General features: G+C 39.9%; 1 protein-coding gene across 5 annotated transcripts in view; it reads left to right on the top strand.

Moving 5' to 3' along the window:
* The window catches only part of COL14A1 (collagen type XIV alpha 1 chain), a 187,387-nt gene that overhangs the window by 84,952 nt on the left and 83,900 nt on the right, over positions 1–18,535 (top strand). For 4 of the 5 annotated variants that reach the window (XM_014580808.4, XM_014580806.4, XM_014580807.4 and 1 more), the window contains 8 exons: positions 2,980–3,112; positions 4,884–4,955; positions 5,692–5,843; positions 8,132–8,261; positions 9,298–9,420; positions 10,759–10,908; positions 11,585–11,701; positions 17,986–18,132. In XM_014580808.4, the coding sequence (XP_014436294.3) occupies positions 2,980–3,112; positions 4,884–4,955; positions 5,692–5,843; positions 8,132–8,261; positions 9,298–9,420; positions 10,759–10,908; positions 11,585–11,701; positions 17,986–18,132 (1,024 nt within the window). The remainder of the gene's footprint in view (positions 1–2,979; positions 3,113–4,883; positions 4,956–5,691; positions 5,844–8,131; positions 8,262–9,297; positions 9,421–10,758; positions 10,909–11,584; positions 11,702–17,985; positions 18,133–18,535) is intronic. The other variant, XM_006137507.5, reaches the window with a different exon arrangement.

Genomic DNA, 18,535 nt, shown 5'->3' with positions numbered 1-18,535 from the left:
AAAATCATAGAATCATAGAAGATGAGGGTTGGAAGAGACCTCATGAGGTCATCTAGTCCAGCCCCCTGCCCAAACTGGATCAATCCCAATGCAATCATCCCAGCCAGGTCTTTGTCAAGCCAGGCCTTAAAAACCTCCTAGGATGGAGATTCTGCCATCTCCATAGATAACTCACTCCAGTGTTTCAGCCCCTCCTAGTGAAATAATTCTGGAGATCTCCAATGTTTTTATATTTGAAAATATTGAAAATGGCCCAGGCTCCTTTCTTGTTCTTCTCAGTTTACCTTTATAATGGGGTCAGGCCAAGAATAGCACAATACCTCCAGGCTGCTGACTCTTTAAACTGCTTCCCCAACTGCCTCATCAGGTATCCACTAATACAGCATGTCCACCACCAAGAGCTGCTGCCATTTAACTGCGTATAATTATGAAGCCAAATTCAGGGAGTGATGGATAAGACCTAACTTACAACACCGTACACCCAACGTGTACCAGAGTCTAGGATGGTGTAACTTACCCAGAGAGTTAGAATAAGATTTAAAATCCATACGATCAAGGATAGTTCCTTGTGTGTATGTAAGAATAAGGAGTATACATTGTTACACTCTCCAATTAGTTCATTTGCTAGTAATATTCTCTCTGGCCCTTTGGCTTGTTAGTTGTCTCGGTTAGACAAGTATTATGGATGAGTGGGGAAGCTGGAAGAGGATGTTGGCTATACCAGCTTAGACTCCATGTAGACTCATTCAGACTTATGTCTGAATTTTGCCTAAAGGTATCTGTGCCACGGAGTGTGTTGTGCAGCGTGCCAGCTTGGCATTCTGTGGCTTTGGTAGACCAGATCCATTCCATGCTGAATTGGGAACAGCTTCCATTTCTGCAGAGTCCAAGAAGTCTGTGATTCGTTTTGTGGGCTACTAGCCACCACAGCAAATTTTTCTTGGATCTGCGCCTCTTTGTTTATTAAGAAATGTTCACATTGCATGTGTTTTTGTGCATAGTATATTGTGCTACTTATACTGATTGAGCACTCCAAAAGCATTGTATGTTGAACAAACAGCTTTGCTTGGTTCTCATTACAGGGGTGGTTTTGTTTTCCCTTAGATTGGGGTGGATAATAATTTTTTGACTGAGGGCCACTTCAGAAATTTATGAAGTAGCCCTGGGCTGCCCCAGAAGTGGCGGGGCCTCAGGCGGAAGGGGCAGAGCCAAGACACTTCCATGCTTCCCCAGCCACAGACCCTGATTGGTCTGGGGGTGGGGGAGGATGCAAAGTCTTTGACCTCCCCAGAGAGAACTTCCAGTTGTTCTGAACAGCTGGCAGTTCCCTCTAGGTACCTATGCCCCTGGCGGTGGGAGGATACTTGGCGTGCTCCCTCCTGTTATCCCCAGGTCAATCAGGGCCTAAGGAGGGAGATCATGTGAAGTCTCTCACTCCCTACCCCCACTCTGCAAGGGAACGCTGTGCTTAGTCAACCGCCAACTGCGCAGCCCCTGGCAGTTGACTTTTAAGTCACCCTTGCAGGGTGATAGGAGACTTCACGCTCTCCCCTCGCCCCCAAACCCTGATTGGCCTGGGGGAGAGGGGAACACGCACAAAGTCTCCTTCCCCGCTGCCCCCATCTCTCAGTCATCCTGCACCGACTGTCTGTCATTACATTTTTAAAAATTACATACTTCCCATTACATTTTTAAACATGAAGAAACAGGAAAATCCCCTCACAAAAACACACAATTAATGTTGTTCAAATGCATTCCTTGCCAGTGCAATCACTAAAAATAAGAGGATCACTACTTAAGACACGTAATCTTCAGTACAGCTCAGGTAAGATGCTCATGTAATCTTCAATTCAGCAACAAAAAACTACATTTAATTTCCCTTCTACAAAACCCTCAATTCCTCAAATTCTCACACAAACACAGACTCTGAACTCTGGCCTGATATTTTCTTAGATTGCAATAACACATTTTTGGCTTTTCAACCACAAGTATATATATTGCTCAAGTACCTTAATTTTGTGGAGATTAGAGCAAAAGTTCTGTGATTGAGGAAAACATCGAGGAACTGGATATGTGTTTTGTGGATGGTGTTCTTTGGAGTTGAAAGGGTCTATGACACAGGCAGTGGGTGAATGTAGGATTGGGGGAGGCAAGCCCTCAGCCTTGCCTCTTCTGCCCAATACCCCACCCTTGCTACTCCTGGCCCCTGTGGGAGCCAAGCCCCCCAACAGTAGGAACAGGATCCCCTGAGCATGGGCAGCCCATAGCCCTGCCCCCACCCCAGCGCACTGAGATGGCAAGAGGCGCTTGGCCCCAGCCTTCCCCTGGCCTTCCCCTCCTCCCAGAGCATTGGGAGTGCTGGTGGAACCCATCCCGGGCCTGCAGCCTACTCCTGGCACTTCTCCCGGAGCATGGGAAGTGTGGACAGTCCCAGGCTCCCCGATCCTCAGTGGGTTGGCAGCAGGGCTCCAGCTTTGGCAGGCTTGAAGTCCAGGAGATTGGGGAAGCCACACTGAATAGGTGGAGGAGAGGGGGACATAGTGTGTGTGGGGCCAGCCAGGCAGTTTGGGAAGGCATTGCTTTCTCCTGCCTCTTATACACACCATGATCTGTGTCACAAGACTGCTGAGTTGACCGATGTGCTTGTTTGAGTTAGGAATCCAAGGTTTCAGTTCCTTGAGTTTTAGTGGTTGCTTTCAAATTAAACAAACTTGATCAACCTTAACTATAAGCTAAAGTTATTCGTATTGGTCACCGTATAAGGTTACATGGCAGAACAGTAAAACTGGAGCAGAATAACTCTAATCTCAATCTATGAACTGAACAAATTGTTAGTGAAAAATATGGCATATCAGACTGTAGATTTTAGGTGTTGAAATTCTATCATTCCTGAAATTCAATAAAGTTTTTTTTATAAAGTTAATCAAATGCAACAGTTTAAAAAAATGGTCTCTCTAGTTTTTGCTCTTGTTTTTTTAGGTTGTTTTAAGTGGAGACAAGGACACACATGTTGTTGAGGGTTTGTTATCCAATACGGAGTATGAAGTTTCTTTGCTGGCAGTTTACAGTGATGAAAGTGAAAGTGATGTTGTTGCTGTTCTTGGAACAACACGTAAGACAAAAACTAATGTTTGTATTGTTTGAAAGAGCTTTAGCTACTTTAAAGTATAATGTATGAAGCTAACTAAAATAAACATTGGGGAGCTTCTAACACTAAAAAAATCCAATGATTTATTATGAAGGCTTTGAAGACATTTGTGTGTGTGTTTTTATTTAATATAGAGTAGTTGAATGCTTCCAGCCTGTAAAAGTTTGGCTGCCCTCCCATTTTAGGCAGTATTAGACTATCTCAGGTTACACATCTTTGGCTCACAGATTATTTAACATTCTTTGGTCCTAGGTGATAATATTTAGTCTGGGGCAAGATGTGTAATTAAAAGCTATAGTTGATTTCATTTTGGAATTAAATATTTTAATAAAAACACGTTTCAGACTAGAAATAAAGTGCAGGTTTTTAACATTGAAGGTAATTAATCATCGGAACAATTTAGCCAGGGGAGAAGTCTTTAAATCTTTGTCTTTCTGTATGTCTTTCTATTGTTCAAAAAGAAGACATTGATGTCATGTTGTTGGGAGTGGCTCGCCTCAGGGTAGACTGTCAAAAACAGGGCAGACACCCCAGGCTGGTTGTATGCTCTTTAATTAGATTTTACCAAGCCAAAAACAAATGTGACATTCTGGATCACTATAATAGTCTTACCATAGACTCTAGCATAGTGTCACATATAGTCTCCTTAGATTCCACAATCTCTCAACTATCCAGACAAACTGGAATTTGTGATAAATGATCACTAAAATCACACAGTATTCAGGTTGCTTTTAGTCCCAAGAGACCAATCACACCCAAGACAACACCTATAGCTAATCCTGTAATGAACTATCTAAAGATTTATTAACTAGGAAAAAGAAATAAGAGACTTATTTACAGGTTAAAGCTAGCAGACCCAAATGAGCTGTAATATAAATCATAAGAATGGCTGAGTTGTAGTGAGCTGTCAATTCAGTGTATTTCAGGATAGACCCTTGAGAATCTCTGGCTTTTGGTTTGTTGCCTCTGACCCTGGGAGAGTTCATACAGAAAAAAAAAAAAGGATTTTTTTCTCCTGCATCTTTGTTTTATTTCTTTCATTCAGCCTCCAAGTCCAAAAGTCCTCTTTGAATTTAAGCAGCAATGCAAAACGTAACCATGCAAAGCCTCCAATATGCCCCAATCCTGAACTGATAGAATTAATAGATATTAAAGCCAGAAAGGACCACTAAGATCAGCTAGTCTGTCTTCCTGTATTACACAGGCCACAGACTCTCATCCAATGATTTCTGCACCAAGCCCATTGTGACATTAGCAGGCCAGGTGCCAGCTCTTGTCAGGCTACAGACATTAGCTAAGAACTGACAAACTCAAAGCTGGAGACCAGACCATTTCATATATGTGTTCATATTGCTTTAAGTAGATATTCGTCTTATAAGAATGTATTTAGAGTATAGACTCTATAGAATGTTTGCATGTATGTATTCCCAGATGCACAGCTGAATATAAATATCACTGTCAAATAAAAATAAATATCTCTGTTGCTTCTAATTGAACATGATGCCTTCCACGTTCCTGGTTTCATTCTCTTCAGAATAACTTCTTATACATTGAATGTAGTGCTCTTGAAAAGACTAATTTTCTTAAATTAAATGGGTGCATAAAGGAATGTTGGCTCAGCATCATAGTTATTAATATCAGAAAATATTAATATTTCCATTACTGTCATTAAAAGAGTACTCAAATGGCTTCCAGATCTTTCTGAAATGTTAATTAATAGTATATTATTTTTCAGTTTCAGGGACCACTACACTATCTACCAGCATTGCTACTAGTAGTACTGCAACCTCTAGACCCACAACAGCAGGTAAAAGAAATGAATGTCAATAAAATGTATTCTAAAGTGCTTTAGGCCCTGTACAAAAAACCAAGAATCAGACAATTTGCTTGTCTGTCAAGGCACACTGAGCTTTTATACGGGTGTAAAGTAACAGAGAGGTAGCCATGTTAGTCTGATCTTGGTAAAACAAAAAAAGCAGTCATGTAGCACCTTAAAGACTAACAAGATGGTTTAATAGGTGATGAGCTTTTGTGGGGCATACCCACTTCTTCAGATCATATTCTGAAAGTGAATTGGCATGACCATTATGTAAGAGAGGGATACAATGAAGAAGTAAACAAATTATACAGTAACGAATCAGCTACACAGAATCAGAAGGTGGGGGCGAGGGGATGAGGAAGAGACAAAGAAGGAGGAAATTGCTTATTGAAAGAGTCAATTAAGTGGCTAACTATTCTAAAGCCCTTAGAGATCCAAGGAAAGGTGCATTATAAATAAATAAAACTGTAGGGGACAGCTATATAATAGTCATTGCTCCATAAGATCAGTATCCATTCATTCCTGGTAGCATTTTTGGGCTTAGTTCTGTTCTTATTGAAATACATGGCAAACCCCCATAATTATTTCTATAGAAATGTGGTGTGGCTGTTGTTGTTTGGTGATAATTAATGCAAAATATCATTGAGTGACACACTTCAAAAGGCATGCTTCAAATAGGATCTGTGGCATAGTCTTTTGAGTTACATTTGTTTTTTGTTTGTAGTTTTTCGAACAGGAATCAGAAACCTTGTTATAGATGATGAAACAACATCAAGCTTGAGAGTGAAATGGGACATTTCAGACTACAATGTTCACCAGTTCAGAGTGACCTACCTCACTAGTAAAGGCGACCGTGCTGAGGAAGTGGTAAGAATGGTCTGTATGGTTTCTTTAGCATGACTTAATAGGATCTGTGAAAGTTTGGTTAGTATAAAAAAAGGGCTCAATCCTACACCTATCCTGTGTCGAAGTCAGTGGACGACCTGTGTATGGAATGGCTGCAGCAGCCATATCACTAAAAGTTGGGCAGTATAAACCCTGTTTGTCAGCACTTTTGCTGACAAAATACTTCTACCCTTTAGAAGAGGGGTTTGCGTTGTTGACAGAAGAACACTCCTGCCGACAATGAGCCATTTACATGGCCACTTGCCTTGGCAAAACTTTTGTCTTTCAGAAGAAGTGGGGTTAAAGCGCGTGTGAATGACAGAAGTTTTGTCACTCAATTGGCAGAGTAGACAAAACCTTGGTCTCTAATCCTTCAATTAACGCAGGGTAGGCAGACTGCTGTGTCTGTGCAGAACCCTATTCAAACTGTTCCATGCAGGTGCAGCAATCTACCAGTGCAATGTGAAATACAGGATTAGGGCCTAAGGGTATGTCTACACTACCACCCTAGTTCGAACTCGGGTGGCAATGTAGTCAACCGGAGTTGCAAATGAACCCGGGATTTGAATTTCCAGGGCTTCATTTGCATGTTGCCAGGCGCCGCCATTTTTAAATGTCCGCTAGACGCGGCACGAACTAGGTAGTTCGGGGTTTATTGAGCCCAGCTGAGCTTACTGGGTTGCTAGGCAATCAAGCCCAGAGGTAGCATAAGATTTGGGGGCTGAGTAATGATTTTTGAGTGCATAGGTTTGTCAATAATGTACCCCTGACTTTCCTATTGAAATCAAATATTGAAGTTTTGGGTTTTACAACTAATAGAGCAAAATGTATCATACAGGCTGATGTCTCCAAGTTATTACTTCAAAATGTAAGTGTGTTATTTCATGTATGAGCTTCCTTCACTCGCATTCTGTCATCTGATGGGGTTTTCAGTCATGCAGTTTACTCCTATTTATGTTTCAAAAATGGATTCGGCATACTGGATATATTTTCATATTCCCTGGAGTCTACATTTCCATTTTTTTCCATTTTATTTTTCTGTCTATATCAATAAGTGAGGCAAAGAACTACTTGAATATCTTTTTCTACTAAAAGATGAATCATGTAATTGTTTCTTTTCAGTTTCATCCATCTTTTATAAGCTTTTGTAGAAAATGATTTTTTTGCTGCATCTTTGATGTCAAAACCATTATCTTAAACTTAACCATTGAAATAAAGTGGTTTCTTTTGTGGCTGTACCAAAAGCTTTATAGATCTATATAGCACATATGATACAATAGTCCATGGCAATAGCTAAAATATAAAGCAAAATGGGCAATCTTCTATTTCATCTGATATAGCCAGAAGTTTCTTAAATTCAAATCCCAGATTTATTTTTTTCAGGTCAGTGAAAGCTTAAACCAAAGCAATTAGATAATATATATATGTCTCTGTTTTTAATAGTCAGTGATTGATTATTATTTTTAAAATAAAAGAAAATGTTAGTAGAGATATAAAATCTCTAGCTGTTAAAAAGATTTATGAATTTTGAGCTGGATCACATGCCCATAAAAGTAAATGATAAAGCTTCAGGACCTCGCATTTTGGTCCTGATTCAGCAAAGCACTTAAGCAAGTGCTTTAGTCCCACTGAGGTTAGACTAAAACTTGTGTTTAAGTGCTTCATAGAATAAAGAACAATCCTTATTACATCTAGATGGGCCTTACTTAGAATCTACAATGTTGGGCAATCCCTTTTTAGACCAAGAGTAACCAAAATATCTCCCTAGCCTTTATAGTGAAACCACTCTTTGGATAATAACCATGCAGTTAATATAATTGATCTAAGGAATATTTGATTACTATAATAATGAATAATAATATATAAGAATAACAAATTATAATTATATTATTATATACCATATACTAATCATACACTAATTATAATATTCTGATTACTATAACTGATCTAAAGGATATTTGAAAGTAATATTGACTCAGAGATTTACTACACAATGATAGCTCATACATGCAGATCTAGCTGTCTATCATAGGCAGTTTCTTTCTGTACATTGCTTTCTTGGATACGTACAGTGAACAGGTCCACTGATTATTTAGGGAGGGTACATGTTGTCAGCAATAAAGCATACCATCATATTTAAAATGTAAACCAAGCGATTAGGAACAAACTGCTGAACAGAAGTGAGAGAAGTATATAATGGCAGAGATCATACGTGTTTATAAAAGGATTTAAGAACCTAAAAAAAAACCTTGTCTGTTTTTGTTGTTCTGACCATACAGGTAATAGTACCTGGAAGACAAAACAATCTTCTTCTTCAGCCACTGCTCTCGGATACCATATACAAAGTTACTGTCACTCCCATCTATTCTGATGGGGAAGGAGTTAGTCTCTCAGCTCCTGGAAAAACCTGTAAGTACAAACATTCTGTTTCTTATCAGGCAGGAGGGTCTGAGTAAGAATGGTTTGTTTTGTTTTGTTATCTCAGTCTGTGCAGATGTTTTAGTTCAAATTAAAACGTGTTCAATTTAAAGATGGAATTTTATATTTGTCCCACTGCATTGACTGAAACATCTGATTGTTTTTAAATCAAGTTTCATTGTGTGCTGTGGCACTGTCAGCAGAAACTCAGTGGGAGCAAAGCCAATCCTTTCTTGGTTTGGAAGTCTACCGAAGATTCTAAGTTCTGTAAGAAGTGATGTTGATGATGCCACAGGTGACGTTCAGTTAGTTTTAGTTAGTGACAAATCAATGTCCCAAGCATTATGATGTTGGAGAGAGTTCTTTTGAATGAGATTTTTTTTTCAAAAGATCCTCACCATTTGCATTTGTTAAAGACCTTGTTGAACTTTTTAAAATAATTGTTGCATTAGTTATACCAACATGCCAATATAGGTCACTACATTCTTTCTAACCAAATTTAACCTGCTAAACAGCTGGTATATCCCACCTGATAGGTGCCTGTATATCAGCAGTGGATGATATCTCTGTACATAATTTTTATATCACTTTCAAACACTTACATACATAACTTAGCTTTAAGTAAGTCCAATTGACTTCAGTTTAACAAGCATAAGCATTTGCAGAATCAAGGCATAAATTTGTAAAGCACTTGGGGATGCTTTTGAGTTGAAAGGAAATATACACATGAAAGGTAATTATCACGGAGTATTGATTTGAAATTACAATACTTATTTGATAGCGACAACAGTCCAAATTAATCCTTGATATAACTCCTTGCTATGATTCAACAGGCCCAGATCCTCTCGCAGACACATGGCTCCTCTGGACTTTTGAGAGTAGTGCCTGTGCACTTGAGGGCAGAATTGGTAGTTTTATGTAGAGTTATGTGTAATCTGGGTTATTATTTTTATATGCATGTCTATATTTTATACTGGTGCTTGTAATGAATGCAGATAAGGAAGCTCACAGTTTGTTTTGCTTTTAGTGCCTCTTTCTGCCCCCAGAAATTTAAGGGTCTCAGATGAATGGTACAACCGCATACGTATTAGCTGGGATGCCCCTCCATCACCAACAATGGGCTACAGAATTGTCTACAAACCTATCAATAGTGAGTTTGCAAAACTAGTTGCTTTGACTTTTATTTTTACTTCTTCAATTTTCATCTCTATTGCTAAAAGTCACACTTAAAACAAAAAAAGCTATAACTGATGCAACTGAAACTCTGAAAGCCTATCAAGATACATTTTCAAAATCGTTCCCAGAGATTTTGACCCAATTTTTCAAAGTACCTTGTAATTTGGGATGCATTAATTTTTGGATATTGTACTGTAGATACCTAACTTAAGACAATTCACACTTGGCCAAGCCACTCCCTCATTCAAACCCATCTGAGAAACATTTATTTCATGATGACCATAAGAACTGAGTTTACTACTGTAATGGAGAGGAAATAAAAATTAAAAAGAAAAACACTCCGAAGGCTGAATTCTATACTGCATCCTAAACTGTAGGCAGTGAGTACTGTTAAGATAGAAGCAATGTTTGCAGCTCTTATCCTGGTGCCAGTTCTACACTGTTCCTAGCATTGTTTAGAGCAGCCTGAACTGTTTTAAATGATGTGGGTTTGCAATAGCCCTGCAGGGACTTGTTTGGTGGGTGGGGATCCTCAGATCCTGTTATGATTCCAAGCCAAGGGAATTTTTAGCTGCCTATGTAGGGTAGTGATGAGTCCCCTTTGTTCCACTGGAGAAGCACAAAACAGGCTTAGCAAGTGCCAGTGTTGAGTCCTAGATGAATTCCACATCTGGATTCCTCAGTATGTGCTGGCTTCCACGTCTCTGTCTTAGACTGTAAGTTGTTCTGGTTATGGAGTGTCTCCAATTTCATGTACAGCACTGAGGGCACCACTGGGGCTAAGCAAGTAATAATAAAGTAATACAGGTTGGACCTCCCTGATCCAGCAGTCTCGAGACCTGACTGGTCCCGAATGAGGGAATTTGCCAGACCAGGAATTTGCCACTGACCCCCTAACATGCTGCTGCTTCCTGACTCCATCTCTGCTTCCAGTCCCGATTGGTCCCTTGCCTTTAGCTGCTTTGCTTCTGGAGTTCGCCAGGCCTACCAGACACTGCCCTCCCTTACCATGGGGCTCCCAGCATCACAACAGTCTAAATTAGGGTTTTAGGGCCTCCCTGACATGGGGTTCCCATCTGCATCACCAACCCCACTGCCACGGGACTTCCGACCATGCTGCCAAACTCCCCTGCCCTGAGCTCTCTTGTCCAGAAACATCTATTGTCCTTTTGGATCACAGATGTTGCTAGACCAGAGAGTCCTGGTTTAGAGAGGTACAACCTATATTTATAGGAATAAACCTATTTTTGACTGCAGATTATTATTTTTGTTTAATTTCTTTAATTACAAAATATTCTCCTTTTTTTTTCAGTCCCTGGACCAGCACTAGAAACATTCGTGGGAGACGACATTAACACCATTCTCGTTCTAAATCTGTTCAGTGGAACTGACTATAGTGTTAAAGTATTTGCTTCATACTCAACAGGCTTCAGTGATGCCCTTACAGGCACAGCCAAAACATGTAAGAATGATTTCATGCTGCTCAGATCTCTGCAAACCATTTTTCCATTGTAACTTTAGCTTCCCACAAGTCCCTGAATGAATCCTCAAATGGAATTATTTTTCTCTTCCATGTATTTTGAGCTAGTTGTTTGCTGAAAAAAGGAAAGCCTTTTTTCATTAGACAGTATAAAGTTTTAAAATGTTTCCTGCTGGAGTCATAAAGCTGATATCGTTTCTTATCATTCAACTCTAGTAACTATAAACGTGCATAATAAAAGTCTGTTTTCTTTTTTTCTGGTCAGGCAATCCCTTGAAATCATCTGAGTTAGGCTGTACATCATGGAAACTTTAACCTTAAATTCAGCTTTGACAGCAGTATTGTTACATCAATACCGCTTTTACTTTTATGTGAATTATTAACACTGTTTATTGGCCCTTCTCAAATTTCATATCTGTGGACTAAGTTTTAAATGCCATCTTTCTGCTTTCTTTCCTTGATTAGATGTTCTTTTTGGCATTAGTTTTGTTGCAGGCTTTTGCATTACAATTTTTTCTTTAAAATTCATTAATAAAAGTAGTCACACATTTTTTTCACTTTTTCTTCTGATTTTCGGATAAGTATATTGCAGAATTTTCTTGCGTCCTGGCATTTTTATTGTAGCAGTGACTCTATTTGTTTCTATATTCAATTGCAGTGTACCTGGGCGTGACAAATCTGGATGCATATCAAGTGCGCATGACTAGTATTTGTGCTCAGTGGCAGCTTCACAGACATGCTACTGCATACAGGATAGTTGTAGAATCTCTTGTTGGTAAGTTAGCGCATTGTTCCATATTCACCCTGCTTTAAATTCGATTGGAGTTCTGTTTGTAGAGAGCCACAGGATTGGATTTAAATGAAGTTTGCAAACAAAATTTTCACTCCTACAAATAGTAAAATTGAAAAAGCACTTGAATGGCAGTGTTTAAAATAAACAGAAAAGAGCAGAACTATACAGAAACTGGAAATGAATGAGCCACAAAAGATTTGGCATTAGAGTAATAAATAAAAGCTTGGATACTTGGATACCTTAAAATAAAAGCTTGGATACTTTCCCACATTATCTGAGCCATTTAAAGCCCTGTACCCTCAAATTTGCAGATGCCTCTTCCACACAGCTTTGTGATTTTCTCTGTAACTACACAGGGTCCTGCTCACCCCTACCAGATACTACGTTGTATCTAGCAGGAGATCCAAGAGACTTCTCCTTCCCCCTACCCTCCCCCCCCAAAGCATTTTAAGATACAGCTGTCCATCCTCAATGTCATCTCTTCAAACCCATTGTTCTCCAGTCCCCAACTGAGTCACCTTTGGTACCAAAAAAGATATAGAAACACTCCTATAGGTTCCTTATCTGCTGCTTCCAGCCCATTGAATTGTGTGGGAATGGACGTACAGGCTGGCTCCCAAGAGAATGGAGGATGGGAAGCAGTGAACATAAGAATAGCCACACCTGGTCAGACCAAAGGTCCATCTACCCAGTATCCTGTCTTCCGACAGTGGCTAATGCCAGGTGCCCCAGACAGAGTGTAACAACAGGAAATCATCAAGTAATCCCTCTCCTGTCACCCATTCCCAGCCTCTGATTGAGACTAAGGACACTATTCCTACAAATCCTGGCTAATAGCCATTGATGGACCTAACCTCCATGAATTTATCTATTTCTTTCTTGAACCCTGTTACTGTCCTGGTATTCACACCCTCCTCTGGCAAGGAGTTCCACAGGCCAACCATGCACTGTGTGAAGAAAATCTTCCTTTTGTTTGTTTTAAGCCTGCTACCTATTAATTTCATTTGGGGACCACAAGTTCCTATGTTATGGGAACAAGTAAATAACTTTTCCTTATTCATTTTTTCCGCATCAGTCATAATTTTATATACCTCTATCATATCCCCCCTTAGACTCTTCTTTTCTAAACTAAGAAATCCCAGTCTTTTTAATTTCTCCTCATATGGCACCCATTTCAAACCCTTAATAACTTTTGTTGTCCTTTTGTGAATCTTTTCCAATGCCAATATATCTTTTTTGAGATGAGGTGACCACATCTGTATGCAGTATTCAAGATATGGGAGTACCATGGTTTTATGTGGAGACAATAAGATGTTTTCTGTCTTATTCTCTATCCCCTTTTAAATTATTCCTAACATTCTGTTTGCTTTTTTGACTGCCACTGCACATTGAGTGGATGTTTTCAGAGAACTATCTACAGTGACTCCAAGATCTTTCTCTTGAGTAGTTGTAGATAAATTAGTCCCCATCATTTTGTATGCATAGTTGGGATTATTTTTTTCCAATGTGCATTACTTTACATTGATCAGCATTAAATTTCATTTGCCATTTTGTTGCCCAATCACTTAGTTTTATGAGATTTTTGAAGCTCTTCACAGTTTGCTTGAACAGTTTAGACTCATCTGCAAATTTTACCACCTCGCTATTTACCCCTTTCTTCACATTATTTATAAATAGATTGAGTAGGATTGGTCCCAGTATGGCCCCTTGGGGGACCCCACTAGTTACCTCTCTCCACTCTGAAAACTTACCATTTATTCCTACCCTTTGTTTCCTGTCTTAACCAGTTATCAGTCCATGAGAGGACCTTCCCTCTTATCCCATGACAACTTACTTTACTTGAGAGCCTTTGGTGAGGGGCCTTGTCAAAGGCTTTCTGGAAATCTAAGTATACTATATCCATTGGATCCCCTTTGTCCACATGTTTGTTGACCCCCTCAAAGAGCTCTAGTAAATTAAAAGCTTCAGAGGGGTAGCCAAGTTAGTCTGTAACTGGAAGAACTTAAAAAACAATGAATAGTCTTGCAGCACCTTAGAGACTAACAAAATATGTAGATGGTATCGTGAGCTTTCGGAAAGAAGAGGGTTGTAGCCACAAAAGCTCATGATACCATCTATATGTTTTATTAGTTTCTAAGGTGCTGCAAGACTATTCATTGTTTAAGTTTTTCTAGTAGATTAGTAAGGCATGATTTCCCTTTACAGAAACGATGTTGACTTTCCCCAACAAATTGGCTGTATCTAGATTGGCAAATTTTTCCTCAAAAGCAGCTGCTTTTGCGGAAAAACTTGCCAGCTGTCTACACTGGCCGCTTGAATTTCTGCAAAAACACTGACGATCTCATGTAAGATTGTCAGTGTTCTTGCAGAAATACTATGCTGCTCCCGTTCAGGCAAAAGGGCCAGTGTAGACAGCTCAGATTTGTTTTGTGCAAAAAAGCCCCGATTGCAAAAATGGCAAGCGGGGCTTTTTTGCGCAAAAGCGCGTCTAGAATGGCATGGACGCTTTTCCGCAAAAAGTGCTTTTGCGGAAAAGCGTCCGTGCCAATCTAGACACTCTTTTCCGCAAATGCTTTTAACGGAAAACTTTTCCGTTAAAAGCATTTGCGGAAAATCTTGCCAGTCTAGACATAGCCATTATGTTCATCTATGTGTCTCACAATTTTATTCTTTACTATAGTTTCAACTAATTTGCTCAGTACTGACGTTAGACTTACCAGTCTGTAATTGCCAGAATCACCTCTAGAGCCCTTTTTAAATATTGATGTCACGTTAGCTATCTTCCAGTCCTTAGTACAAAAGCTGATTTAAAGGATAGGTTACAAACCACAGTTAATTGTTCCGCAATTTCACATTTGAGTTATTTCAGAACTCTTGGGTGAATGCCATCTGGACCCGGTGACTTGTTACTGTTAAGTCTAATGACACCTCAATCTGGGACAATTCCTGAGATTTGTCACCTAAAAAGAATGGCTCAGATTTGGGGATCTCCCTAACATCCTCAGCTATGAAGACCGAAGCAAAAAATGCATTTAATTTCTCTGCAATTAATTTATTGTCTTTGAATGCTCCTTTGGCATCTCCATCATCCAGGGGCCCCACTAGTTGTTTAGCAGGATTCCTGAATCTGATGTACTTAAAAAACATTTTGCTATTTATTTTTTTGAGTTTTTGGCTAGCTGTTCTTCAAACTCCTTTTTGGCTTTTCTTGTTGTATTTTTACACTTAATTTGACAATTTGTTACTTTTGTTTCCTCACTAGGATTTAACTTCCACTTTTTAAACTATGTCTTTTTATCCCTTACTGCTTCTTTTACTTGGTTTTTAAGCCACAGTGGCACCTTTTTTGGTTCTCTTTATGTGTTTTTTAATTTGGGGGATACGTTTAAGTTGGGCCTTTATTATGATGTCTTTGAAAAGTTTCCATGTAGCTTGTAGGGTTTTTACTTTTGTCATTGTACCTTTTCATTTCTCTTTAACTAACCTCCTCATTTTAGGGTAGTTCCCCTTTCTGAAATTAAATGCCACAGTGTTGGGCTAGTGAGGTCTTTTTCCCACCACAGGGATGTTAAATTTTATTACATTATGGTCACTATTTCCAGTTATATTTACCCTTTGGACCAGATCCTGCACTCCACTTAGGACTAAATCAAGAATAGCCTTTCCCCTTGTGGGTTCTAGAACCAGCTACTCCAAGAAGCAGTCATTTAAGGCATCAAATGTTATTTCTGCATCCTGTCCTGAGGTGACGGGTACTTAGTCAATATGGGGATAGCTGAAATCCCCCACTGTTATTGAGTTTTTTATTTTGATAGCCTCTCTAATTTCCCTTAGAATTTCATAGTTACTATCACTGTCCTGGTCAGGTGGTCGATAATTTATCCCTACTGCTATATTCTTATTCGAGCATAGAATTACTACCCTATGAAACATTTTGATTCATTTAAGATTTTTACTTCATTTGATTTTAATTTTTTTGTCATGTTTAGTGCCACTCCCCACCAGCATGACCTGTTCTGTCCTTCTGATATATTTTGTACCCTGGTATGATTGTGACCCCTTGATTATCATCATTCCACCAAGTTTCCGTGATGCCTATTATATCAATATCCTCCTTTACTACTAGGCACTCTGATTCACCCATCTTTTTATTAGACTTCTCGCGTTTGTGTATAAGCAATTTAAAAACGTCACTTTTTCTCTGCCATTTCCTGATGTGTTAGACTCTTTTTTTATTTGATTATTTCAGATCTGATCTTACCCATACTTTATCATCTTCCATTCTCTCCTCTTTACTAGAGAATCTCTATTAATAAACCCTCCTCTAAGAGATGTCTCTGTACAATCCATGTGCTCCTCACCTGTCGCCTTTCCCCCCAGCCCTTCGTTTAAAAACTGCTCTACAACCTTTTTAATGTTAAGTGCCAGCAATCTGGTTCAGTTGGTTACTTCATAAAGACCCAGATGATAGAGTGGATCTATCCACTTAGATCTCATAATGCCAGTCAACCATGCCTGTTTAGGGAAAAGCCCTATGATGGAAGTTCAGTGGACTTTATCTTATTCAGGTAAGGATTGGGGTGGGTGGGTGAGCTATAAATGTATGCAGACTAATTTGCTCATCCCTGGTAGAAACTCACTGCCTTGTTATGATGAAAAACAATTAGCTTTCATAACATGATACCCTTGAAAACCTTGAATAACTTGAGAAGTGCAGCTAGTAAGACTTAATCAAGTTAACCAAAGACAACATGGACTGTAGGTGCCAATTTGATTGTCAGATAGTGACCCTTGTATTGTACAGTTGATGGATTCAGATAAGGTTTATCTGAAGGCCTGAAATACAGACAAATTGTTTTAAAGCAAAGATCTTTTTTGGCACAAGACGTGCAAATTTCCTTCTTACCTGAGAATTAGCCTAAATTCTGCTTCCTTGGTGCCTATTCATTATTATGTAGCACTGCCAGACATATCTTTAACCTAGCCTGAAAGCCTTAATTTGAAAGAGAACAAAAGAGCTCCTTGTTAATATCTGTCATGAAGAGCTTTCATTGTCCAGCTTGTTCTGCTTCTTGTTCAACCAGTTGTCAATTATCTTCATAGTATTGCTACTCAGTCTGATATGCATAAAATGGTTTTTATTTGGCAACAAACGGGACTTATTGGCATGGTTAATGAATACTGCATAGAATGTGTAGTATACTTGCTTTCATTTCCCTGTAACTCTCCTTTTTCTCTTACGGATGCTTACTTCTGTCAAATGCTTTATGTTAATTATTAAGACATCCATCAGTTAGTTTTCAGTGCCCACCCTTTCTCCAATGCCCATATAGTCATTCTTTCTTCCAGTTGAGAATTAAACAAAATTCCCCTCAGAGCCCAGTAAATATTAAAGATGTTACTGCTTAGGTCCTTCCTGCACTTAATGAATGCAAGATGAGAGCAAGATGCCCAGTCTGAGAACAAAATTTGATTCCAGTATATAGCACAACTCTCAGTGGCATCTGTGATTCATTCAAGGCCTGATCCAAAGCCCACTGAAGTCAATGTAAGTATCCCCATGAACTTAAACAGCATTTGGATCAGGGCTTTAATGCACAGGGAGTGAATCTGCAGAGACACCACTTGAATTCTACATAAGCACTATTGAGAGCAGGGGAGCCAAGAGCCTCCCCTGGCTCCTGGGCAACGTGTGTGTGTTGGGGTGAGGGCAGAGAAAGGTGGCTACATGCTCCCAGAAGGGTGTGGCCCCAGTCAGAAGAGGCTGGGCTTGGGGCAGCCAGCCCTCAGTACCGCCCACGCTGCAGCCTCCCCACAGCCAGCTCTCAGTGCTGTCTGGAGCATGCCGTGTGGTACTCCCTTCTCCTCAGGCAGCATGGGGCTCTGGCAGGGATTTAAAAGGCCCAAGGCTCTGGGCATTGCCGCTGCCAGTTTCAATGGTGGCGGCCGGGAGCCCCAGGCCCTTTTGAATCACCAGGCCCTGGGGCAATGGCCCCCTTTGTCCTGCCCTGCCCTGCCGTGCCAGCAGGCCTGATTGGGAGTTAGGAGCATTAAATGGTGCCCAGGCCTTTTGATGGGCCTTTCTGCACAGGCATGAATTTCATCCAGACTGAAGGCAGCATGTGGCACAAAACAATTAATAAATAGAGCGTTCCTATAGCCACTTCACTTCCTGTCACATTCCCTTCCAGATTCAGGCCATTCTATGACACATTCATTCTGTAAAATGGTAGATCACATTCTGTTCTAATGGTTTGTAATTCCAGATGGGAGAAAGAAAGAAGTAATCCTTGGTGGAGGGACACCTAGCCATTGCTTCTTTGAGCTCACGCCTGGCACTGAGTATAAAGTCAGTGTCTATGCACAACTTCAGGAGTTAGAGGGCCCTGGAGTAAGCATCATGGAAACAACATGTAAGTGAAGTCTCTTAAAGTTCAGCCACCTCATGATCACCGTTGGTTGTCCCCTCACTAGTAAGGGAAGAGGCCGGAACTAATGTATAGTAATCACACAGGGGCCAAAGGGTGGTTGGGAATTTTTTTTTACTCTTTTACGGGGGGCTTCTAATTATTCTTCTCCTAATTGTGCTCAAAGGGTTGCTTCTTCCAGAGTATTCTCACTCATAGCTATGCATTTCTCCCAGGAGCTAATAACTACACACAGGAATGGGGTAGAAGACACGGCCCTCTAACAAAGCAGGGAGAAGATGTTTTAGCTCAGTTCACAAGTGGTCCCTTCTGGCTGTAAAATCAATGACTCACTAAAGAGGATTTCAAAACATGGACAGCAGAGAAAACCAAGTGTCCAAAACACAGA

The sequence above is a fragment of the Pelodiscus sinensis genome, chromosome 2 (genome assembly GCF_052426305.1).
Source record: "Pelodiscus sinensis isolate ZL-2025 chromosome 2, ASM5242630v1, whole genome shotgun sequence".
Lineage (NCBI taxonomy): Eukaryota > Metazoa > Chordata > Testudines > Trionychidae > Pelodiscus > Pelodiscus sinensis.
The sequence above is the reverse complement of the archived record's forward strand: the minus strand, read 5'-3'. Positions and strand labels throughout refer to the sequence as shown.